Source organism: Protopterus annectens, chromosome 13.part0 (assembly GCF_019279795.1).
Source record: "Protopterus annectens isolate FY-2018-M chromosome 13.part0, PAN1.0, whole genome shotgun sequence".
NCBI lineage: Eukaryota > Metazoa > Chordata > Ceratodontiformes > Protopteridae > Protopterus > Protopterus annectens.
In genome coordinates this window covers 1,258,921,356-1,258,948,414 of record NC_056747.1, presented here as the reverse complement: position 1 = coordinate 1,258,948,414, position 27,059 = coordinate 1,258,921,356, and the positions used below count along the sequence as shown (strand labels likewise).

The 27,059-nt window shown below is 40.0% G+C and overlaps 1 protein-coding gene across 4 annotated transcripts in view; it reads left to right on the top strand.

Moving 5' to 3' along the window:
* The window catches only part of LOC122788239 (complement C1q tumor necrosis factor-related protein 4-like), a 300,318-nt gene that overhangs the window by 125,809 nt on the left and 147,450 nt on the right, over positions 1 to 27,059 (top strand). For all 4 annotated transcript variants that reach the window (XM_044055276.1, XM_044055274.1, XM_044055275.1 and 1 more), the window contains exon 3: positions 18,923 to 19,003. In XM_044055276.1, coding sequence (XP_043911211.1) covers positions 18,923 to 19,003 — 81 coding nt within the window. The remainder of the gene's footprint in view (positions 1 to 18,922; positions 19,004 to 27,059) is intronic.

Genomic DNA, 27,059 nt, shown 5'->3' with positions numbered 1-27,059 from the left:
AGCAACTCTCACTCTGTGGGTTCTGTCTTTGAGCCAATTTGCGATCCATCTTGTGACATAGGGGTTTATATTTAAGCTGGATAGCTTATCTATGATGCCCGAGTGGGGTATTGTGTCAAATGCCTTTGCAAGGTCCAGATAGGCTGTGTGGACTACCTTCCCTTCATCTATGGCTTTGGTGACTGTTTCAAAGAAGTCAACCAGGTTCAAAAGGCAGGATCTGCCCTTGACAAAGCCGAACTGGGTAGTATCTAGTGTCTGTAGGTCCCCAATGTCTTTGTTTATGAGCTCCATGATGATCCTCTCCATAGTCTTGCAGACTAAGCTAGTCAGGCTTATGGGGCGATAGTTTCCAGGGTCCGTAGAGGCTCCACCTTTGTGGAGTGGGATCACTGTGCTGTACGCCATTGTGTGGGCACATATCCTGTAGTGAGGCTGAGATTGTATAGCTGTTTTATTTGAGGGATTAGTTCCTCTTGTAGTTCATGTAGGACGCAACCTGGGACGCCATCTGGTCCCATGGAAGCAGTGTTTTTTGCTTTGCAGAGGGCAGCCTTCACCTGAGCATCTGAGATGTTTGGGAGGCAGCCCTCTGCCGGGATAGATACTTGCTCTTTTGGGGGGGGGAGAAGTTTGCACTGAACCTGTCTGCCAGGATATTGGCGATGTCTGTGGGTTCAGTGTATTTTTTGTCGTTTAGAATCAACTCAGAACAAGTCTGGGAGTTGCATCCCAGGTTTCTAACATAACTGAAAAAAGCCTTATGATTGTCTTTGGTGTTCTGTGCAATTTTTCTCTCGAAGCTGGCCTTGGAGGATTTTATGAGGGATCATAATTTTTTGCTAGTACTGATCAGAGATGCCTTCCCTATTAGGGATTTTGCTCTATCATGTAGTAGCTTCCTCCTTCTGTAGTACAGACTGGATGCCTGCCTTTGGATGATTGGGTCTTGGTTTTGTTTGGGATAGCATGATCCATGCATTCCTGGAGATGTCCGTAGAATGCATTTATATAGGATTCTGCAGTTTGGGCTGTAGTTTCCACTGGCCCTGGGGCCTTGAAGGATTCCACTTTGGTTTTGAGAAGTGAGAAGTTCGCTTTTGAGAAGTTTTTCACTGTGCTGGGGGTGGGGTCGGGATGTGGACATCCAGTGAAATTAATTTATGGTCTGATCTTACCAATGAGGGATATACTTCTGGTGTGGAGCATAGAGTCCCCATGTTGGTAATGATCAGGTCTAGTATGTTGTCCCCTCTTGTGGGAGTGGTGACTAGTTGTTCCATAGCATTTGAGTTTATAATTTCCAGGAATTGCTCCCAGTCAATGTTTGGGTAGTTGAAGTCGCCCAATATAATGGTGTTCGGAGAGATCTTCATGTTCTCCAATGTTTTCAGGAAAGCTGAATGGGATTCCTGACTTTGAGAGGGTGGTCTGTAGGATGCTATAAACTGAAAAGCAGTCTTGCCCACTGTTAGTTGCACATGGATGGTCTCCGATATTTCGTGCAATGCCACTAACCTGGAGGTGTGGATATCCTTGATAAATATGGAAACTCCCCCTCCTTTTGTGGTTCGGTCCGGGTTTTGGGGCCGAAAAGCATGATACGAGGTATAGCCTGGTAGTGCTGGGGTGCTCTCTGGAACCTTGAACCAGGTTTCTGTCACTGCACAGATATCGATGTTCTCCATACTGAGGAGAGCTTCGAGTGCGTGCATCTTGAGGTTAAGACTTCTGGCGTTTAGCAGCATTACCCTTAGTTTCTTGTTCCTTGTGCTGTCTATGGGGGTGGGTTTGACTTTTGAGCCTTGCCTAAAAAAGGCACTATGGGGGTGGCAAGAGCCTTTGCCAATATCCAAAAGCCCAGTGGTGACAGGTGCAAGCCGTCCTTAGCGAAGCAACGTGGCTTGTCGAGCATGTCATCCCAGGCTGACAGACACTGGATCCCCTTTGAATGACACCAAAATTTTAGCCAATTGTTAAAATTTATCATTTTGTCTTTGTACTGTGGCATCATTCTAGGTGAGGGTAAGATGCTGCTCAAGGTCAGGGTCATACCAGCCTGGGCTACATGATCAGAGAGCTCCTCTATGTCTTTTCATGTAGTCCAGGGAGGTACGTCTCAGGTCATTCACACCAGCATGTACAATGACTGAGTCATATTTGTATTTGCTTTGGAGTGACCTGAGTGCTTGCGTTATGTGTCGGATCCTAGCACCCGACAGGCAGCTCACCGTGACCTTCTCTTTATTCAGCCTGGTGAGCGGGACGTCAGTGTGTCTGACAATAGAGTCACCTATAACAAGAGTATCAGGTGTGTTATTCAGCCTTAAGGGCTGTGGCTGCTTGGCACACTGACTTTGTGGGTTATGTGTTGTGTGTGTGTTTTGTTTTGAGGTAGCGTTTGCTTGGATGTCTGCTTTGGAGGTTTCTGTTGCTTAGGTAGATTTTTATTTAGAGCCTCCGAGTATGTTTTTGTGTATTTATGTGTTTGGTTCGCTGATGTGGTGGGACTATGTGATACTGGAATTGTGTTGTGTGAGGTTACCTTCTCCTCCTGACTGGTTACACCAGTTTTGAGATGAGAGAGCTCAGCCTCCAGTTTGGCTAAATAGTTGCATCTCTCACATATATTTGAACCTGTTTGGAGGAGGAGAGGGTTGTCCGTGTACATGAGACAGTTGTAACATTGCCTCAAAATTCCCAGATTCACCAGCTGGACTGGAGAGGAAACCATTGACTGACCTTTGGACATGCTAGAGTAACAGGGAAACTGAATTTAAGACGGACCAATAGAGGACAGGGTAATCGTAGAGAGTATAAGAGTAAGTAGTGCTTATGGTTTAATAGTGCTAACTTGTAGGATTACTTAATTGGACCAGTGAAGGGCCTTAGAATGAGAATATGGTGTTTAAATTGAGAGATAGAGCAGTTCTAAGGGAAAAAGTGAAGAGCAGATTTTGTGGAGCTAGGAATAGTTTAAACCCAATTAGGTGGCGCTGCCCGTTGTTGCGCTATGCTCAAAAACGTGCAAAACCATGCAAAAGAGGGTTTTAAGAGAGGAAGATGAATGAGTTTTGGAATTGACCCAAAATGGCCAATAAAAACTACAGTTTCAAGTCAGTAACCACTCCCACAGGGGCAGGCAGGCTGCTCAATGTTTTTCACTGCCACTGATCAAAAGAGAGACTTTCCTTTAGCCCAAGCAAAAAATGGCCTCACAGAAACTTACAAACAGTTCAAGAACAACAAGCCTGTAACTGAACTTTTTTAAATCTCAGAAAAGTGGGAAAAAAAGCAAGATTTTTTTGTTTTTTTGTTTTTTCAGAGATAGCAGAGGTTAACAAGTATCAACAAGTTATAGCAGGGCAGTAAATGACCCCACACAAGAGTGCTAGGCCAAAGACAGATAAAATGCAAGTTTTGAGAAAAAAAACGATTTTAAAAATAAGTGCAAACAGGAAATTCAGTAAACAGCTCTAGGTTGTGCTCTAAATACAGTTACTAATGCAGAAATCAAATTTAACAAGCCAGAAAATGCTCAAAATAGGTGGCTATGCAGAAAAACATAGCAAATAAACAGAGGAAAAATACTTAAAGTCTCAAAAGTGGCTCCTTTCTTCTCTCAGCGTTTTCTCCTCTTGGTTATTTTAAATACAATGACTCTTTTTTAATTACTTTAAATGTCAATGTCTCACAGATAAATACAAAATGAATGACTAGTGAACTATATTAAAAATGTAGAGTACAAATAGCTATGCTACAGGAGACACATTTGGAAAGAACTGAATATGTGAATTTAATAAAGAAAGGTTTTCAGGATGGTTATTCAGTGAAATACCTGGGAGAAAGACAAAAAGGAGTACTTATATTAATTACAAGAGGAGCTCCAATAGTGATATAAAATAAAAAAAGATAATAATGGTAGATTTGTACTACTAAGGGTCTTCTGCCAAGGGAGGAGGATTACACTAGCATGTATTTATATTCCACCTAAAACTGCTATAATGGAGCTTAAGAACATTCTGGGAGAAATAATCAGCTTTCAGCAGGGAATATTACTTAGAGGTGTGGATTGGAATTTGATTTGCAACAGTGAAGATGTTTTGGGGAGGCCCAGAAGGGAAAATTTAACAAAGGAGGGTAAACTTTTGAAGAAATTTATGAAAATATTTGGCATAGAAGATGTGAATTCAGTATTAGGAGTCTGGAGTAAATTTGCATATTATTTGCCAAGATATAAAAATGTAGCTAGGCTAGACAGAATTGACATTTCACAGGAACATGTACATTTAATTGAAAGCCTTGATACATACCCAATAGCTATTTCAGATCATGCACCAATAATAACTAAAATAAAAACACAGGGTAATAAAGACACTGGCTTTCCCACCTATCTGTTGAAAAGAGAGGAATTTAAGGGATTGATAATGGAAATTATTTAGGAGCTATTAGAGAAGATAGGAATTTCTTCTGAAAATATAGCTGTGGGTGGGATAAAATTAAAATGGTGTTTAAAAATAGGGTGGAAATAAAAGAAAGGGAGCTATGGATAAAAAGTAACTAGAATATTTAGAGGCACTGACAAATGTTAAAGTATTGCAAAATATGGGGAAATTTCACTGAACAAGAAGAGGAACAACTGCAGACTGCTAAACAGAAAATAAGGGATTACCTTGATAATATGCATGAGTTTAGAACAATTGCTGTTAAGCAACTGTTTTTTTTATAACTCTAGAGCACAAAAAACGTTTAACAAATTGACTCAAGCAGCGGAAAGTAGAAAGGGCTGTCACCAAGCTTAGTGAGCCTATAACAAGGAAGATAAGAGATCCTGTAGAATTATTAGAAATATTTCAAAAATTCTATCAAAGTCTGTATAAAGCAGAGAAATATGGAAATCAAGAATAGGTACAAATGGAAATGTTTAAGGATGAATTAAATATGCCTAGGTTAGAGGTAGACATGCCTCCATTACTAACAGTTAGGACAGGAGGAGATGAGATAAAAATGGTACTGTATAACCAATCTACAGGAAAGTCCCCAGGAATAGATGGCACTCCTGTGGAAGCTTAGAAGCTAAGAGGGCAAAACTGATAAAGATCTGGCAGGTTTTGTTTAACAGTATTTTAGGAGGAGGAAAAGTACCATCATCCTGGAAGAAAGTGGTGGTAGCTGTAATACTTAAAGAGGGTAAAGATCCATCAGATCCAGCTTCATACAGGCCCATTTCAATACTAAACCATGATTATAGTGTTTATGTCTATAATGGCTAAATTAATAGCAAATGTAATGCCAAAATTGATAGTTATGGATCAATGTGGTTTTTGTAGGGGGGGCAAACATTTGACAACATTAACAGAACATTGATGATCCAGAAGGAAGAAGAATGTAAGAAAACACCACTGTTGTTGATGGGACTTGATACAGAGAAAACATTTGGCAGAGTAAGCAGGGACTTTATAAGCAAGGTATTGGAAGCCTTTGCAATCCCCGATAAAATTATAAGTTGATTAAAATGATATATGAGGGATCGGAGGTGAAAATGAAAGTGGTTAGGTCCTCTCTGATAGTTTCGGCTTGAGCAGAGGAACCAGACAAGGGTGTCCTCTTTCCCCATTGTTATTTACATTATTTAGAACGACTGGCAAAGAAAATAAGGGACTCAGAAATTCAAGGATATAATTGGTATGGTAGTCAAGAAAAGCTGTCTGTATCTGCAGATGATATTGTATTATACTTGATAAACCCAGAAAAGGACATTACAGTGTTGTGGAACATTTTGAGACAGTTTCAAATTTTTTCAAGATACAAAATTAGTGAAGACTAAACAAAGGCAATAACGGTAAATTATGTGCCCACACACAAATTGTTTCAGAAATATCCATATTTATGGGGACATGATAAAATGAAGTATTTAGGAGCATGGATTAAAAATGATTCCAATGTGGCAGCTAAGCACATGTGGGAAGAGACTACACAAAAGATGATGCAAAAACTGAGAAATCTGAAGTTCTCTCATATGGATAGGGATAGTAATATACAAGCAGTTAAAATGTTTTTAGTCCCCTTTAATCTTATACACAGGCATATTTTTTTCAACTAGAAGAGAATTTCTGGATAGCAATTAATATAGAGGTGAAGGATTTTATCTGAGAGGGGAAGATGACAATATTCAAGTGGGATAAGCTGATTCAACCAACAGAACAAGGCAGATTGGGATTACCCAATTTGAAGGGGTATTTCAGAGCTACACAGTTAAGACTCCTATACATAGTACAAGCAGAAAACTATAATTAAAAGTGGAAGGGGATGATCAAGAAATGGGGGAAGCTCAAGACACAAGGAGAGACTGGGATTTCAGATGCATACATTTAAGGAAAATAACAATAATTATACAGAATATTATATTTATAAAGTAGCAGAAAGTATTCCAATAACCAAACCAATAAAGGGACGGAGAAAGGAGATTCTGCTAATAGAGGTGACTGCAATTAGGGAGACAAACAATAGGCAAGAGGGAGCTGGAATTCATTGCAGTAAACTGACAAAGGAACCAAGGTATTGTGAGCAAATAACTAGAGAGGAAAAGGTAATAGAATGGGAAGATGCCAAGAATTTATTTGGACTGCAGGTTAGAGATGGTCTTCCATATCAAGAACTGATATTAGAATATAGGCAAAGAGAAAGAAATAAGGGGGGTGGGGTCCTAAGTGAAAGGCCAGCACTGGTGAGAGTTTTAAGTAGAATGTAGAACAGAAGCTGCTGTAAAAAAAGGAATAATTAGTACAGCATATAAAACATTGCACAATTATATATGAAAATCAGTCAGAGGAGGTTAGAAAGGATTGGGAAGAGAGATTGGATAAGCAATTCACAAAGAAATAATGGCAGGATATATGTTTGACTAGCAAATATGCAACAAAATCTAGAAGATTTAGAATTTTTACTTGGATATTTTTACATAGATATTTTTCTACCCCAAGTAGACTCCAGAGAATTTTTCCTCAGGTAGACAACAAATGTTGGAGGTGTGATGGGGAAGAAAGAGGTAATTGGGAACATATTTTCTGGGAGTATAATGAGCTAGCAGACTTTTAAGATTCCCTGCAGACTACTCTAACAGCGATACTTGGTAAGCAAATTGGTGTAAGTAGGAAAATTATTTTTATGAGCTATCATACAGAATTGGAATTGCCTAGACATAGTAAGGCCTTGCTGAGTCTAATTATGGTGACTGCCAAAAAAGCAGTTACTAGAAAATGAACATCAAAGTCTAAACCAGCTGTACTAGAAGTAGTGAATATAGTAAAAGAGATAACACAACTGGAATTGGGATCTTTAGAAAAGGGTTGGAACAAATTAAATAGAAAAAATGGGAAATGTGGTAACATTACATACAGAGAAGGAATGATGTTTAAAAGAAGACAAGATTTGAATGAGCTATGTTACAATGTTTTACTGACAGTGATTGGGTAGATTATAAGTGATGTATAATGTTTATAACTAAGATTATGTCAACATGGGTTGTTTATATATATATATATATATATATATATATATATATATATATATATATATATATATATATATGTGTATATATATATAAAATTGCCTATGTCATAAGTGATGATTTAACAAAGATGTGTCTTGTTTAAAAAAGGAAATTTGTGAACTTCCACACAGTTGTAAAATTTGGCTGAAATAATAGTAAAGGAAATCTGGCCATATTGTTAAAATATTAGGGATATATGTTTGTGCACAAGCACATCAACTATATGAAACTGTCTGGAAATATGGCCCTCAGACATACTGACAGTGTCCTTCTGTGTTACTGTGATTGAATTAGGGAATAAATACTTGTTCCTGGCAGGGTCAGCTGAGTTAGAAATGTTATGAGCAAGTGGCCTGCTGTTCTTTCCTGCAAAATGGTGGTGGTGGGGGTCACTGCTATGTTGTAGAATCTTTCTCTAAATTTAAAATTAATAAATGTTACTGGATCTTGAAAGACCTTTGTTTAAATGAAAGGAAAACATATTATTCCTCTCCCTTCACTGATTACATCCTTATAAATGTTAAAATATCAATTGATTCTAATTATATACTTAAACATTTGTTTTTTTATTGTTCTCTATATCAAATATTGTAGGTTGCTTGGGAACTTTTTATATAAACAAAATGAGAGACCTTGGAGGTGCAAATTTAATCTTTTGGCATCACTTCTTAATTGGAAGTAAATCACATAATACAGATTATCTTCTTGCAAGACATTGTTTAGACAATAATAATTGGCTGACTATACAATCTTGGAAAATATGGTAGTGATAAAATCAAAATCTCATTTATTTTCAAACAAAACATATTTCAAATATACTGGAGTTTTTTTCAGAATTAATAGTAACTCAAATAAAAATAAATCATATATATCAATAATTTATAATAAGAGAAGAGTTTGGTTCCACAGATTCATTATTTTGGAATCACTCAACTAATATTAATGACAAGGCCTTTTCTGGTGAAGATAAATGTTTAATTCTTAAATCTGTGGGAAAATCTACTACTACTCTTTATTGGAAAATATATATGTGTGGAGATTTCTTCACTGTGCTTTTTTAACTCCACATAAAGTGGCTTTAATATAAAACTACAGGTAAATTAACTGTTGGAGGATAATAAAGTCCATAATGCAGATTGGTTTCATATGATATTGGATTGTATAATAGTAACTCCTTTTTGGGTTGACTTTAGATAGTTCGCCCAAGCTTTGTGGATAGATAATTGTATAATTTCTAACACCGTGATCATATGTAATGCTTCAGTTTCTCCGGATTCTGTTCCTAGGGTGCAGATGCCTCTCCTTTGGTCCATTTTAGCTATAGCAAGAAAAATAGTCACAAAGAATTGGAAATGTAAAACTACTCTTTCTTTCACCAAATTCATTAATTTAGCAAAAAAATGTCTGTTAAATTGAATTGTCATCTGCCAAAATGAAAACTTTGAATTTTACTCACCAATTTGATTTTGGTCAAAATGAAATTATTTACTTAATAAATTGTAATGATTTAGTTTTCTATGTTTGATTTTGTTGTGGGCATCTATAAATAGTTATGTTTTTGTTCTATTTATCTTTAATTTTGTACAATCTCGGTTTTAAAATGAATAAAAAGTTGTTTAAAAAGACGTGTGCAAAAATAATTTTTCCTTTCATTAATAATTTCATACAAAGAATTATTGATAAAGGCCTCGGGGTAACCTCTCTTAAGGAACATACTCTTACATTTTTCACATTCGTCTATGAAGTCATTAAACAAGATTACCAGCCATGCTGCATGCATAAATTTACCCTTTACTATGGCCTTCTTTTGCCTTTTTTATCAACATGATGTTTAGGTAAGAAATACTATTCTCTCCTACATCATGAGTAAATTTTAAAAAATATCTGTGGTGCTATAAATGTAATCTAGGAAAACAGGAATCTTATTAATGTCATCCTTCCATACTACAAAGATGTCATCCAGGTACCTCGTATAGAGATACCATGAACTTTTGAATTCACTACTGAGGATGAACCTCCTTCCCCACTCTGCCATGACTACAATAACGTATAAAGACCCACAAGCAGATCCCATAGCATTTTTTAACAAAATATTGATTTTCAAAATAGATATAATTATTAATGTAGCACAAAGTCAAACAGTGTAGTAAATAAATTAATTCTATCTTGAGACAGATCAGTACTGTTATTAAGAAATTCCATGAACCACTGCATCTCTGTGGAGTGTGGAATAGTGCCTAAAAATGTCCTCGTCTTTGTTTTTGCTCAGCAGAGAGTTACAGTTGTCAGGGTACATACTCAGTGCTGGTACTTGCAGCTGTCTGTGGACAAATGCTGGACTCATGCAGGGAATGTAGTATAAATGTGGCCCCTCATCATCATCCAGAATTGATTTACATCTTGTGACAAAATAACAACTGCTGACCACTTTCTAGATCATTCTTCTTGCCTGCCAGCCTGCTGACTCTGCTCACCATCATTTTCTTGCTTTGATACCACAGTTGCATTCTGTGGTCTATGGATACTCCCCTTAATGCTGGAAAGTTCAGTAGTGCCCCTACATAGCTGTGTAACATGTCCACACTACACCATTCCCTTTCCATTCCTCCTTAAGTATGTTTATCATCCTTTCCTGTCCTTGGTTATTTTACCGTGCTCACTGTGTGCCATTCATTAGATGGACAGGGTGACTGACTGCTCCTCTATATACTGTGTATCTCCTCAGTGAACAAAACAGCATGGTTACATAGCTGGCTTATTCCCTAGAGGAAACTGTTTTCCATTCTCAACCTACTCTGGCTTATTTTTCTACTTCCTGGTCTTCCTGTATGGATATGTTCTCTGCTGTTCTTGTGGGCTTTGCTCACCGTGCCGTCATATGTTTGTATGTTTTGTATATGTTTATGCAGCTGGCTGGCAGGAAGACTCCTTTTCCTGTGGTAAACTTTCTGTTTCCTATCCACTCATCAAGGTTTCTCTTGAAGAGGGTTACCAAGGAGCTCTGCCTAATGTAGATTGGAATCTTGTTCCAGAGCATGGAAAGTCTCTGGGACAGGAATCTATCCCTCCAGCACATCCTATTTATTGTTGTGGTGAGGTTTAGATTCCTGGAGTGTGTGGCTTGAGGGGATATGGTTTTCTTTAGGTGGGGCATGTCCATCAATTCTGGGTTGGACATGCCCTTATACGTCAGGCAGAGATCACCTCTGAGTAGGCGGTATGCAAACGAGTACAGCTGGAGTTTCTTCAGTCGAGCTGCATGGGGCATCTGCTTCAGGCCAGTGATCCCCTTGGTGAAGTACTTCTGTGGTCCTTCCAGTTGTTGCAGGTGTCTTGTAAGGTACATCCCAAATGGGGCATTGTACTCTATGATGGGTCTGATGAGTGATGCGTAGAGGGGCCCAATGACATCTTTTGATCTGGATGCAAACCCTTTTGTGATTAGGTGGGCCACATAGAAGGATTGTCTAACCACTTTCGCAATGTGATTATCAAAGGAAAGGTTACTATCTACTTGGGTCCCCAGATCCCTTATTACGTCTTCCGTATTTAGGGGTCGACCACCTACATGGTAGTTTGTGGGTACTTTGTTTTTTCCAAAGGGGATGACTATGCACTTTTTGGCATTTAGCTTGAGGCCATGGTTTTGACACCAGGTATCTGTCTCAGTGAGACCCTTTTGGAGGATGTTTGTGTCAGCCGGAGAGTCAGTTATAGCCCCTAGTTTACAGTCGTCTGTGAGCTTGGTCAGCCATAGTCCTCCTGTGCTTACCTGTATCTCTGAGAAGTATATGCCGAACAGGAGGGGTCCTAGGACTGAGCCCTGGGAAATGCCACTTGTAACCAGTTTAGAGTCAGATCTAGCTCCTGCAACTCTTACCATGTGGGTTTTGTCCATGAGCCAGTTGGCAACCCATCTCATGACGTAGGGGTTTATGTTCAGGCTGGTGAGCTTGTCTATAATACATGAGTGGGGAATGGTGTCGAAGGCCTTTGTGAGGTCTAGGTAGGCTGTGTGGACCACCTTTCCCTCGTCTATAGCCTTGGTAACTGTCTCAAAGAAGTCCACCAGGTTTAGGAGGCATGATCTGCCCTTAACAAAACCAAACTGGGTAGGGTCCAGTGTTTGGGGGTTTCCTATATCTCTGTTAATGAGATCCATGATGATGCGCTCCATAGCTTTGCAGACCAAGCTAGTCAGGCTTATAGGGCGATAATTCCTGGGGTCCGTTGTGACTCCACCTTTGTGGAGTGGAATAACCATTGCTGTGCACCACTCTGTGGGCATGTAGCCTGTGGAGAGGCTGAGTTTAAACAGTGTGTTTAGGTGATGGGTTAGTTCATCTTTGAGCTCGTGTAGGACGCAGCCTGGGACACCATCCGGTCCCACTGATGCTGTGTTTTGGCTTTGGAGAGGACTGTTTTAACCTGAGTGTCTGTGATTTCAGGGGCACTACATTCTTCTGTTATAGTTATGGGCCCTTTTGGGGGTGAGAGGGGGGTGAAGTTTGCACTGAACCTGTCTGCCAGGATGTTGGCTATATCAGTCAGTTCAGTGTATTTTGTGCCATTCTGCACTAACTCTGAGCAGATCTGAGAATTGCCACTTAGATTCTTGACATAGCTAAAGAATGCCTAGTGGTTAGCTAGCCTTGGATGATTTTCTGAGGGAATGTAGTTTCTTGCTGATACTGATCAGAGATGTATTCCCTTCTTGGGATTTTACTCTTTTCTGTATTAGTTTCCTCCTTCTATTGTATAGCTTGTTTATGGCAGGGGTCCACCAGACTGGTTTTCTTTTCTTGGAGGGGTGAGTCTTGGTTTTGTTTGGGATAGCACGATCCATGCATTTTTGTAGGTGCCCATAGAGTGCATTAGTAAAAGATTTTACAGCTCGGACAGCATTATCCTTTAGCATGGGGGCTTTGAAATTTCCCACCTCTGTCTTAAGTAATGTGAAGTTTGCTTTTGAAAAGTTTTTCACTGTGGTTTCTTTGACCGGGGGTGGTGGTGGAATGTGGATATCCAGAGCGATTAGTTTATGGTCAGATCTAACCAGCGAGGGATTGACCTCTGGTGTGGAACACCGGTCGCCCATGTTGGTGATGACCAGGTCCAATATGTTGTCACCTCTGGTGGGGGTGTTGACCAGTTGATCCAGGGCATTTGAGTTTATAAATTCTAGGAAATGTTGGGCAAGGGAGTTTGTACTTGAGTAGTTCTCCCAGTTAATGTTTGGGTAATTGAAATCACCCAATATCAGGGTGTTTGGTAGGACCTTTATGTATCCCAGTGCTTCCAAGAATGTGGAGTGGGGGTCTGGGAACATGGTGGGTGATCTGTAGCAAGCTATAATTTGAAAAGCAGTTTTGCCTGTTGTTAATTGTACGTGGATGATCTCTGAAGCATCATGCTATGCCACTAACCTGGAGGTGTGGGTATCCTTGATGAATATGTATACTCCCCTGCCTTTTGTATTTCGGTCAAGGTTTTGTGGCCAAAATGTACAGTATGAGTTGTAGCCTGATAGTGCTGGGGTGCTCTCTGGAGCCTTAAACCAGGTTTCTTTTACTGCACATATATCGATTTTCTCAATACTGAGGAGTGCTTCGAGTGCGTGCATTTTGAGGTTTACACTTCTGGCATTGAGTAGCATTACCCTCAGTTTTTGTTACTTGTACTATTTACGGTGGTGGGTTTGTCTTTTGAGATTTGCCTAAAAAAGGCACTATGGGGATGGCAAGAGCCTTGGCCAGTATTCGAAAGCCTAAGGGTGACAGGTGCAAGCCATCTCTAGCGAAGCAGTGTGGCTTGTCGAGCATGTCATCTCAGGCTGACAGACACTGGATCCCCTTTGAATGACACCAGAAACTTAACCAATTGTTGAAACTGATCATTTTTTCTCTATACTGTGGTATCATTCTTGGTGAGGGCAGGATGCTGCTCAGGGTCAGGGTCATACAAGCCTGGGCTACGTGATCAGAGAGCTCCTCCATGTCTTTTTTCATGTAGTCCAGAGAGGTATGGCTCAGGTCATTCACATCAACATGGACAATGACAGAGTCATATTTGTACTTGTTCTGGAGTGACCTGAGTGCTTGTGTTATGTGACGGATCCTAGCACCCGACAAGCAGCTAACAGTAACCTTCTCCTTGTTCAGCCTAGTGAGTGGGATGTCAGTGTGCCTGACAATAGAGTCACCTATTACTAGTGTGTTTTGTATGTTATTTTGCCTTAAGGGCTGTGATTGTGTGGCACACTGGTTTTAGGTTCATAGGTTCATACTAGGCTATCTGCCCGAGGGCATTTACAAGCCTAGCCCATAGTTTTGTGGCTTACGCCACCCTTTAGTATGGGGAACTATACCCATTATTTTGCTGTGCCTCTGTCGAGCAGTGACACTGAGGTAATCCCTGGGGTATATCTGCGATCTCCCATCGATTGGTCAAGACTTCTTTTGTGAAGTATGTGTTTCATGGTTTGTATTGGGGGGGGTGGAGGCTGCTTGGATGTTTGCTCTGGAGGTCTCTTTTGCTTTTGCAGATTTTTATTTAGACCACCCGAGTATGTTTTCATGTATTTGTGTGTGTTTTTTGCTGGTTCTGGTTTAATAGGTCTATATGAGACTGGTGGTGTGATGCAAGTAATTCCCTTCTCCTCTTGACTGCCTGGTCCAGTCTTGGGTTGAGAGAGCTTAGCCTCCAGTTTGGCTGTATAATTGCATCTCTCGCATGTATTAGTGTTTGGTGGACGGAGGCGAGGGTTGTCTGTGTACATGAGGCAGTTGTAACATTGCTTCAAAATGCCCAGATTCACCAGTTGGACTGGAGAGTACACCTGAAACTGCCCTTTGGACATGCCTGGATAGGTACAGTGAACTGTTTTACTGATTGGCTGGTAAGGTGGAATAGAGAGCCTTGTCCTTCTCTACAGTATAGGAGGGTCTTGTGCTAAGGTTTATTAGTGCTTGCTATGAGTTTTGAGCAAGTGCCGGGATGAGAAGTGAATGGTTTGAGTGCTTAAGTTGAAAGTTTGTCTAGTTCTAAGGGAAAAATTGAAGAGTACACTTTGTGGAGCCGTGAATAGTTATACCCTAGCTACCCGGCATGCAACACCTTGCAAATGTGGGTTTTATAGCAGGGAAATGAAAGAGAGAGAAATTAGCCCAAAATGGCTAATAAACTACTATTTTTTGGGCTGAAACCACTCTTCCAGGGACAGATAGGCTGCTCAAAGCTCCCTCTCTCACAGTGAACAGAGAAACTTCCTTCTATCCAAGTAAGGTATGGGCAAACACAGAAACTTGTAACACAGCCCTGAATTCAGCACTAACCTGAAAACTTGGCTATACTGGCTTAGAAAGGTGGGAAAACAAGTATATATATATTTTTTTTTCCAGAAACTAAAGCAGATACAATAAAAAAAAAACACTTTAAATGCACATAAATGGCTATCACACTTGAGTGTGTAGCCTACAACAGTTAAATAGGTAATTTAAACACAAAAACTACTTTGTTAAAGTGCAGGCAGTAAAATAAGTACAATATATAGCTGAAACAAGCTTTTTAAATCACAGAAACTCTAGAAAATCAGTGTTTTAGGTGGAATTAGCTAAAGGCAGCAAGAAAATGCAGAAAAATGATAATCACTCCAAAGTCTCTCTGCTGCTGTAGAACTTTGCAGGGCACCAGGCAGGAGCTTGCTGAGCTGTATACTAGCACAAAAACCTTGCATATTGATAACTCCAGTGGCTCTACTCGACAGAGGCACTGGCAACTTATGTCAGGTGGCACGTTGCCAGGGTAATCCTATGGCTAGGCTTGTAAAGGCCCCCGGCGCCTTCAGCCTAGTACACACCCTATGAACCTGTGAATCTATATACACATATATAGTTCTACCTCACTAGGTCAGCACATTTTGATAGCAAGAAAGTCCCCTCATTACGTCAACATATGTTGATAGCAAGAAAGTCGACTGCAAAAGGTCGACATATGCAAAATAGCGACAGTTGAGCTAGATCGACAATCCCCGAATGAGGAAATATTCCTTTTTCCCACGGATTGTGCAATCTAGGAGTAAGTATAAATAATTAGCAAGTGGTGTGGGGAGGAGGCAAAACGATGTTATTTTGTTTTTTGTTGGTATATATGGCAAGGAGTTTACTCACACATATGTAGTTGAGTGTCTGTTTCCCTTGTCGATCTTTTCAGGTCAACATTCTTGCTGTCAACATTGTGGTGTGTTGATATAATGTAGCTGTGATGTGTGTGTGCGAGCAGAATGTAGCTTGTGTGGTGGTGTGTTTGTGTGTAGTGCGACCTCAGAGTTAGAATATATAAGTGGGGGGGGTGGGGAGGGCATTTTGAAGCAATGTTACAACTGCCTCATGTACACAGACAACCCTCGCCTCCGTCCACCAAACACTAATACATGCGAGAGATGCAATTATACAGCCAAACTGGAGGCTAAGCTCTCTCACTTTATATCCTCGAAATACTGAAATATCGAAATCCAGTATTTCAAAGCTATAAAGTCGAATTTTTATAACCACGAAAACACAGAACCGCGAAATTCAAAATTTTGCACATCGGAGGTTTTGAATTTCACGTTTCTTATGCCCAAACACACACACACACACACACACACACACACACACACACACACACACACACACACAAACACAAGCTCTCTACTACTTAAAAGCAGGGGAGCTGCGCCCCCCCCCACACCCCCCTACTTATATATTCTAACTCTGAGGTCGCACTACACACAAACACACCACCACACAAGCTACATTCTGCTCGCACACACACATCACAGCAACAAAACACACTAACACACACCAGAGCCTCTACACAAAACCCTTAACACATACACACACACACACACACACACACATACTTACCTGAATCCGTAACCACAGCAGAACCTCAGAAGTGCGAAATTCAAAACCTCCAGTATTCGAGGTTTTGAATTTCGTGCTTCTGAGCTTTCGCTCTTTTCAGGATTTCACTTTATGGGTTCGAAATACTGAAGTTCAACATTTCAGTATTTCGAGCTTCTAAAGTGAATATATATATATATATATATATATATATATATATATATATATATATATATATATATATATATATATATATAAAAGTAAAGAAAACACATCACATCCGCTGCTAACTGTATATACCAACTCTGACTTTGCAAATGGAAAAAAGGCAAATACTCAGTTCCTGCTCTACCATGAGCTTGGGCATCTGCTAAAAAAGGCCAGTCGATGTTTTGGGTTTTGACCTTTTCTGGTTGATCTTTTCAGATTCAGTATTCAGAACATTTCATGCATGTATCTTATATATATATATATATATATATATATATATATATATATATCAGTATTCAGAACATTTCATGCATGTATCTTATATATATATATATATATATATATATATATATATATATATATATATATATATAAACAGAGAGAGAGAGAGATTGTGCGTGTATATGCACACAAGGATATATATGTGTGTATACATACATGTATATTTATATGTATTTTGTGTGCATAGTTTATGCATGTCTGTATCATGTGCTTGTATATGTGTGTGCTTGTACTTATGATGTATGCGCTTGTAGGCGTACTAATTATGTATGTGTTAGTTTGTGTGCATGGATATCTGTGAGCCCCTTATGCTGCCTTTTTAAGAGCAAATATTAAGCTTTTGATGGTCTTGTGCTGTTGTGGGAAATGGACAGTAGGATGTCCGCTCCCACAAAGACACTAGATTGTTAAGAGTGTGTTCACACAATGAAGTCGTCCTACACCTTTCAAACGATCTCACTGACATTTTGTCTGAAATTACTGTGCCTGAGGAGAAGACAAAACAAAGATTTGGCAACTCCCATCCTTAAAATGTAGATAAAATTGAACAAAAGATAAATAAATTACAGAAAACATAGAGACAAATGCGAAATGAGGTTTATAATTTCTCTTCATCCTTCATAGAACAATTGGGATATTTTGCCCTACCCAATTGTTACTGTGCAAACAGTTGTCATATATGCTTACTAAGCTGTTTATTGCCTGTCTATCTGAATGGCACTTAAGTCTTTCATGACAAGCAGCAGATAGGTTCAGTGTTATCTGTACCACAGTGTCTTTATTCTAAGCATTACTGAACTGTAACAAAAAAAGTTAGCATACGTGGATATGTTTGTATGTACAAGCATGCAAGTTTGCGTGTGTGTCTATACACACACACACACACACACACACACATATATATATATATATATATATATATATATATATATATATATATATACACAGACACACACACACACACACAAATGTGTGTGTTTGTGTGCGTCTGCATATGTTTGTGCTAGTCACAGGAACCTGGATCTGAAGTATATGAACTGTGTGAGTTCAAAATACTGTTCAGCCCTTGACACTATGGGCTCAGTGCTAAGCACTGTGGTGTAGATGGCTAGAACCCTGACTACCACAGCAAACTAGGCTTGAAACGTGCCCTAGGAGTAGGCATCTGGAAATAGGGGCAGTGATCAGCAAACATCAGCTTGCCTATCCTTGGGAAATGGAGTTGATCATGTCCTGCTGTAAGACTGCTACCTGGAGGAAGGACTACAATTGCAGTCCTCTGACAGGAACTCATAACTCGTTAGTCTACTAAGGTGAGCCCCATCACTCCAGATGAGCACTCTGAGTGTGTAAAAGTGTACAACAACATGGCATTCATTTCTATAGCATTGCACCCCATTTGTAGACCAACAGAAGGATGGTGTATGATCACATAAAAAAATCTTTTATTTCCTGCAGAAGTATGGCCATGATCCCCCAAAGTTCTGGCCTCTCCCTCTGGACGTCTTCTGATGTGGGGAGTTAAGCTCTGGCCTCTTGCTTTAGAAGTCCTCAAATGTGGGAGCCAGATGGGAGCAGATGGGCCTATATGGAGGATGTAGCTTGATGGTTATGTGGATGGAAGGCAAAAACAAGATGCAAAATAATTTTCCTGACCATGTAGCTGCAAATGTGAATGGTCTGCCTTTGATGACACCTCCCCATGAACAAGATTGTCAACCATGGAATTGTTTTTTTAAATCCTAGGGATAAACTTTGCCAGATCTGCATATAAAAAAAACAGCAGTGTAATATTAAAGTACAACACTCTGCAAAAATGTATAGAAGTGATATAAGAAGTCATTGTGAATAAAGTAAGATTTTTTTTAGCTTATCAGTAACCATTCAGAGAAATCTCTCTAGCAACTTGTCTTTTAGGTCATGTACATGTAATCATAGCACCTAGTTTTACACCAAGAATCAAAGTATCTTTAAACCTTTTCTTTTACTTTAGAATTTGAAAAGCAGACTTAGCCAGGTGGAAAATGAACTTGGAGTAATCAAACAGCTGCAGGTATCCATTCAGAACTTCCAGGTAAGCCTTGTGTGCTTTATTGCTCTGCTGTCTTTAAAGTCACATTATGGATATATCGTTTAGTAGTCTGACTGCATGAAATGCTCTCTGTCATCCAGGAAGCTCAATGTTGATATTAACTACAAATGCGCTATGTTTGTTTATGTTCAGACGCCCTGAGTGATAAACAGTTAAGTCCTGTCTCTGTCATTCCACTGTTCTAACGGTGCAATTTTTTTAGAACATTGAGGGAGGAAAGTGTTGCTAGGGTCTCATATCCTTCCCCCATGACCATTTCCTGAGTACCTTATCCATTTAACTGCCTTTAGTAAGGAAGAAGATTACATGCACAGTACTGTAGCATAACATATGCCTATGTTGACACTCACGTTTGGTTTTGAATGTGTTATTCCTTATCAAAATGTCTTTGCATGATATAACCTAAGATGTTCATCATCAGATCACTGTTGCCATAATGCTGACTAATAGGCTATATCCTACCCAGCATACCATATGTCTGTTTGGTATGGCAAAGCTGAGATGTTCCTCCCTCATGTGCCATATGCCTAACTTTAAAACTAGGCACAAGGGTTGTGTGCCGATACATAAGAGAAATGCAGGTGACCAAATCCTCAGATCTTTCTTGCTGCCAGTCCAAGAAGTAAGATGTTTTTTCCTCAGTCTGTCAACTGTTTGAAAGAATGTAGATTGCCACTGCCACTGAGCTAAGTATCCTATTGGGGGCCTTCCACCTTTTTTTCTGTTTTTGATATTGTATCTTCATTAATGTCATCAATGAGAGACAAATGCCTCTTTAATAGGCAAATTCCCTGCAAATATAGATATTCTCAGTGTCTTTTTTTCTTTAGAACCTGTGCATAACATTGGAGATTGTATTATTTTTCAGGTTTTCATTCCTAAAACCTTGTAGAGCCATCTCTCTTCTCTGAAAATTTATTTAGAGACTAAAAGGCTGAAGGCTTTAGAGTGATTCTCCACATTCAACAATGTTCTTGGCTCAGATGTCCCCTCTCAGTGAAGAAAGAAGACCAAGAAAGTGAAAGAAGTTGGCACTACTGCAGTTTCCTTTTCCCAGTCAGACTCGCACATGCCCACTGAGGCAGTTGAACAGCCTGCAGGACATCCAGCCTCCAGGCCTGTTTCCCTCTGTCATGGCCATGCTAGAAGCCATCACAGAATGCCCTTCAGGCACATCACGTCTAACTGATTTGATGACCACTAAGGCCTCAAAAAGGGAACCCGGCTAGTGATTTTAGGAGGACCAGGGGGAGTATCTCAAATATTAGTTCACAAGGATGAATACAATTGAGAAAAGCTCTCCTTTGGAAAAATGTCCGAGAAAATGATGCAATAATTCAATTGTGAGGGAAACAAATCTCTGAGCCACAAATGAGATATTATCTCCTACATATAGATGTCCACAAGCCTTCAACTGTCCCATCAGTTCTTGAGGCTCCACAGGACACCTTCCTTTCTGCTTCTTTATAGATTCATAGATTGTTACTAAGCTAATTACCTAGGGGGATATTGGGGGCCTTTCAAAGCCTAACCAAGTTTTCCTGAAAGAATAATGATGTCCTGTATCCAAATAGGGTTTTGTGGGTCAGGCATTTATGTTACCTTTGTCCATAAGGGACATGGTTGCCAGGCCAGTGTAAAGTTCATGTTTCCCAATCCACTGGTATAGGTTGTGCTTAAATTGGGTAATAGACCAACTCAGCTTCACATGAATGGGAAGTCTGTTCCATAGGAAGGGCAGTCTCTAGAACACATATCTGTCTCTCCAGCATGTTCTGTTTAAGTCACAGGCAAAATTCAGGTCCCTAGACCTTATATTTCTGGTACAGTAGACTCCCTCTTATCCAGTCTCGCTGGGACCAGACTATAGGCTGGATAAGCAAATGGATGGTTAATCAGAAAAAGCATACAAAATAACATTTATAGATTATAAATCAGCTACAATAACATGATTTGTGTTAGTATGCATTTTTCTAGAGAATATGAAGTCTAAAACTCAAATATCTGTCATTATTTATCCCAGAGGAGGTGGACATGTTGTTCTTCTCTGTTGTCTTTTGCTTGGGCTGCGGCAGAAATTTGAAGGCTGGTTAAAGAGGAGGCCAGTTAAAGAGAGGCTGGATAACAGGGAGTCTACTGTACTGTTTGGCTTATGAATATGCAGGCGATTCATAACTGTAGGGTTTGTGGATGCTATGTAAGGCAGGCATAGATCACCCCTCTGCAAGCTATAGAAGACTGAATAGAGGGAAAGGCCTTTAAGTCGCTATGCATAAGGGAGGTTTGTTATGCCTTGTATTGTTTTTGTAAGGAACCTCTGAGGTCACTCTAGTTGCCACATATGCTTGGTCAGGTACATACCAAAGGGAGCACTGCATTCTATGACTGGTCTGATAATGGCAGAGTACAGTTGGATAATGACCTTTTTGGACCTAGATACTATGCCCTTACTTATAAGTTGTGCAACATGAAAGGATTTCCTCATCACTATGGTCACATGGTGGTTGAGGGTAAGGCTACTGTCTACATGTATACCCAGATTTCTGACCACTGGGTCGACTCTTAGGGGCATATTATCATCATGGTAATTGGTCAGGATGGTTGACTTTCCAAAGGGGACAGTTATGCATTTTTTAGCATCGAGTTTAAGACCATAGCTTTACACCATTTATTAGTAAGAGATAAACCTTGCAGAATGCTAGTGTCTGCAGGAGAGTTGATGATAACCCCCAGCTTGCAATCATCATCATCATTGATAGCAGCAGCCTCCTTTTTCCCATTTTTTTCTACATGGGATCGGGGTATCATGTTAACTGTCGCCATCTCTCTCGATTCAGTGCCACACTCCTGCCTTCTTCAACACTCATGCCTGACTGTCACAGATCTTCTTTCACACAATCCATCCACCTCTTTGCTGGATGTCCTCACTTCCTCTTACCTTCTTCCTGTCTGTCCCAAATCTTCCTCACCAGATTGTCTTCTGCTGCTCTACACATGTGCCCAAACCACTGTAATCTGTTCTCTTTGATCTTTTCTGCAATTGGAGTTACTTTGGCTTCTGCTCTTATGTCCTCATTTCATTGTCTGTCCCACAGAGTGAATCTTACCACCTTTCTCAGGCACTTCATTTCCATCACCTCTAGCTTAAACTGCTCTGCCTTTACTGCCCAGGTTTCTGTACCATACAGTAGTACTGGTCACACCACTGTCTTGTACACCTTGCTTTTCAGCTTCTTTGGCATTCTTCTGTCATAGACGACACCTGATACTCTATGCCAGTTGGCTGCAGCCCCTCTGATTCTAGATTTGACCTCTTCATTCAGACTACCCTTCCCCTCAACCACCCCTCCCAGATACTTGAAGCTGTTTACCTGTTCCACTATCTTCCCTTCTGTCTCTATTTTCAGCTTCTTCTGATCTCCCCAATTTTCTGCCATTACCACCATCTTATCTGTGCTTAGTTTCATCCCATGTGCCTTCAGATTTGCATTCCATTCTCCTATCCTTTGCTGAAATTCTAGCTCAGGGTCTGCCACATCGTCTGCATACAGCAACTTTGTTGATCTGTCCCCTCCAACCTGTTTGCTAATGTTGTCCATCACCAGTATGAACAGCAGTGGGCACAGGGCTGACCCCTCTGTGAGGCTGAACACTGTTCATACTTGAGTCTCTGGGTCCTTGTACATACCCTGCACTAATTCTACCAATATTTCCGAGACTTCAAACCACCGCAGTACTGCCCAGATTAGTTTTCCTGGAACCTTGGCATATGCTTTCTCCAAGTCTAGGAATGCCCAGTTGGACTCTCTTCTCATTTCTAGCTTCTTCTCAAGTATCTGTCTCAATGCAAACATCGGGCCATATGCTGCATCCTAATAAGAACTCAAATTGTTCATCTCCCATCTTACATTCTACTACTCTGCGTATTTGTTTATCAATCACTCTCTCCATAACTTTCATGCAGTGTGATAGGAGTGTGATCCCTCTGTACTGCCCACATTTGTGGATGTCCCCTTTGTTCTTGTACACTGGCACAAGTATGCTTATTCTCCAGTCATCTGGGATATGTCTTTCTCTCCGCACTGCTAGTGGTCCCACTCCACAAAGGTGGTGCCACAACGGACCCCGGAAACTATTGCCCCATAAGCCTGACTAGTCTGGTCTGTAAAGCTATGGAGCGTATTATCATGGAACTCATAAACAAAGACATTGGGAGCCTCCAGACACTGGACCCTACACAATTCGGCTTTGTTAAGGGCAGATCTTGCCTCTTAAACCTAGTTGATTTCTTTGAAACAGTTACCAAAGCCCTAGATGAGGACAAGGTAGTCCACACAGCCTACCTGGACCTCGCAAAAGCCTTCGACACAATACCCCACTCGGGCATCATAAATAAGCTTACCAGTTTAAATATCAACCCCTATATCACAAGATGGGTTGCAAACTGGCTCAGTGATAGAACCCACATGGCCAGAATCGCAGGTGCCATGTCCGAATCCAAACCAGTTACAAGTGGCGTCCCACAGGGCTCAGTTCTGGGACCTCTCTTGTTCAGTATATACTTCTCTGAGGTTCAAGCTAACACAGGAGGATTATGGCTGACAAAGTTCGCAGATGACTGCAAACTGGGGGCCATAATCAAATCTCCAGCTGACACAAGCATCCTCCAAAAGGGTCTCACAGAGATGGATGCTTGGTGCCAGAGCCACGGCCTCAAGCTAAATGCTAAAAAGTGCATAGTCATCCCCTTTGAGAAAAACAAGGTGCCCACAAATTACCACATAGGTGGTAATCCAATAAGTACGGAAGAAGTAATTAGAGATTTGGGGACCAACGTAGATAGTAATCTCTCCTTTGATAATCACGTTGCCAAAGTGGTTAGAAAGACCTTCTATATAGCCCACCTTATCACGAAAGGGTTCGCATCTAGATCAAGAGAGGTCATTGTACCCCTCTACTCGTCACTCATCAGGCCCATAATTGAATACAATGCCCCTTTTGGGATGTACCTTACCCAACACCTGCAGCAACTGGAGAGACCCCAAATGTACCTCGCCAAGAGGATCATGTGCTACAAACAGATGTCCTATGCAGCTCGACTAAAGAAACTCCAGCTCTACTCAGTTGCTTACCGCCTACTCAGAGGCAATCTATGCCTAATGTAGTACAAAGCCATGTCAAACCCAGAATTAATGGACATGCTCCACCTCAAAAAATCCAAGTCCCTTAGAGCTACACGCTCCAGGGACCTAAACCTCAGCGCAAAAATAAATAGGACATGCTGGAGGGACAGATTCATTTCCTATAGGCTAACCTCACTCTGGAATAGAATCCCAATTCATGTTAGACATAGCCCCTCGCTGACCCTCTTCAAGCGAAATCTGGACGCGTGGATGGGAAATCGCAAATTCACCCCTGGGATCTCTTCTGTGTCCCTGCTAGACAGAGGCACAGTAAACTAATCTTAAAAGTGTACCTTCTGTGACCTACTTTACAGAGGCACAGTCAGCTAATCTAATACGGAGGCGGAAGCCAAATACACTCTGGCTAGGCTTATAAATGCCCTAGGGCAGATAGCCTAGTATCTACCTATGAACCTAAGTCCATCCTTCTTCCTTCTTCGCAGGTGCTCCTAGTCTGCCATCTTGAATCATTTTTGATGCTGGCTTTTCTTCACTCAGGCAAGGTTTTATTTTTAACAGATTACTTTTAGTCCCTGACAAACTTATCTTTGACATCTGCAAGACAGAAATTCTGAGATCTCTGTGGTATATGACATCTACCATTCATATGATACATTGTCAGAGTACACATGAGAAAAATCCAGTGGTACCTAAAGTCCATATTGCTTCAATATGGTCATCCTGTGTCTCTTGCCATACCTCTCTTGCCATTCATGAAAAAAAGCTACATTGGTTGATTACTCAAATATACCTGAATCCAGGAGTTTCATTCCAAATGTGTCCTTCTCTTCAGAGTGTCTCAACAAACGCACTAGTCATAGATTGGGGGCTTGTTCAAAAGGTTTCAAAGTGCAGGGAATTTGGTCAAGGAATTACAGAAAAAACAGCATATAAACATAAAAGTGGTGAAAGGATGAACCAGGTGCTGCAGACGTTCCAGCACTTTTGTTCCCCAGGAATTCTACAGATTCTGATAGGCAACACAGCTGTTATATGCTACATCAACAACCACAAAATCTTACCCCCCTGTCCGGACTTGCAATGTTGGCTTGGGGCATTGATAGTCATCATAATTTCTTTCACCAAGCCATATACATTCCATCAGAACAACCCGTCACATCTCTAGGGCAGATAATGGGCAGGCACCCCCTAAGAATTGAAATTGAACAGGGAAGTCTTCATTCAAATCGTCCACCAGTGAGGTATTCCAGAAATAGATGTATTTTCCCTCAATCTGAACCACTATCTCAAAATATTTTCTTTAGTACCCTAATGAAAGGAAGCCTTCTCCATCAGCTGCAAAGGAAAATTCCTATATGTCTTTCCTCCCTTTCTCCCATACAAAAGTTTCTCCTGAAAATTCTGAAGGACAAACCCAAAAGTCTCCTGTGACTCCTTTTGGCCCAGACAACATTGATTCTCTCTTCTCTTTCAACTGGCCAAGTGCAATCACCAATCAGTACCCCATAATATGGACTTGCTCATGCAACAGAAGGGCTCTCTCATCCACTCCAACATGTAGATTTGCATTCTTACATTTTTTGTGTGATAGTCTTTTGATTCTGTTTCAGCACCAGTATTTCGATAATGCGCTACAGGTAGTAAAGGTGGATAGGAAACGTGTTACTAGAAAGTCAAGTGTCTGTAAACGGAAGACATTTTCTATTTGGTACCACAAGAAAGGATGGGATCCTTATCAGTTAAAGATAACTTTGATCCTTCAATACTTGTGTGAGCTGCTTAGTTTAAGGCTGGCATGCACCTGTATCAGGGTACATCTGTCAGCCATCTCAGCTTGTATTCCATTAGTCCTACCCCTTCTCCATGTTCAGAGGATAAGCAATTCCTAATAGGTGTCCTGCACACCAAACCACTTAGAAAAGCCATTACCCCTCTTTGGGATCTGATTTTTGTGGTTGAGAAACCAAGTCTTCCACATTTTGAGCCAGATATGTCAGCTTTTTTAAAGTTTTGTATATGGAAGACTCTCTCTTTCCTTGTTGTCCTAACCTCTGCTAAAAGAGTTTTAGAACTAAAAGCCTTGATGTCTGTCTAAGGTAGTCACAAACATATCTCTGAACCAAGTTAGTGACCTTCCTGTATTAAGTAAACCATATATATGATGTGTGTGTGTGTGTGTGTATGTATGTATATATATATATATATATATATATATATATATATATATATATATATATATATATATATATATATATATATATACACACACATATATCTATATATATATATATATATATATATATATATATATATATATATATATATATATATATATATATATATATATATGTATATATATATATATGCATATATATATATATATATATATATATATATATATATATATATATATATATATATATATATATATATATATATATATATATGTATATATATATATATATATATATATATATATATATATATATATATATATATATCAATCACTTTGAAATCTCAAAATACTGAAATGTCAAATTTCAGTATCTCAAGACGAAAGTGTCGTATCTGCAATTGCGCGAAACTGCAGAATATCGAACCCAGAAATGTCGAACGTGCAGTAGTGATGGTGCGTTAGGTAAGTGTAATGTTTTTTAAGGGTTTTGGGGAGGGTTTGTGTGTATGTGAGTGTGTTGGGGAGTTTTAGGTGTGCATTAGGGTAGGTAGATAAGAGTGTCAGTGTGTAAGTGTTGAGAGTGGTAGTGTTTGTATGTATGTGATGTGTGTTTGTGCAAGGGGGGTGTAGAATGTGTGGTGGTGGGTTTTTTGTCTTTCGTTTTTTAGTACGACCTCGGAGTTAGTGTATATAAGTAGCGAGGGGGTGTGGGGGTGGA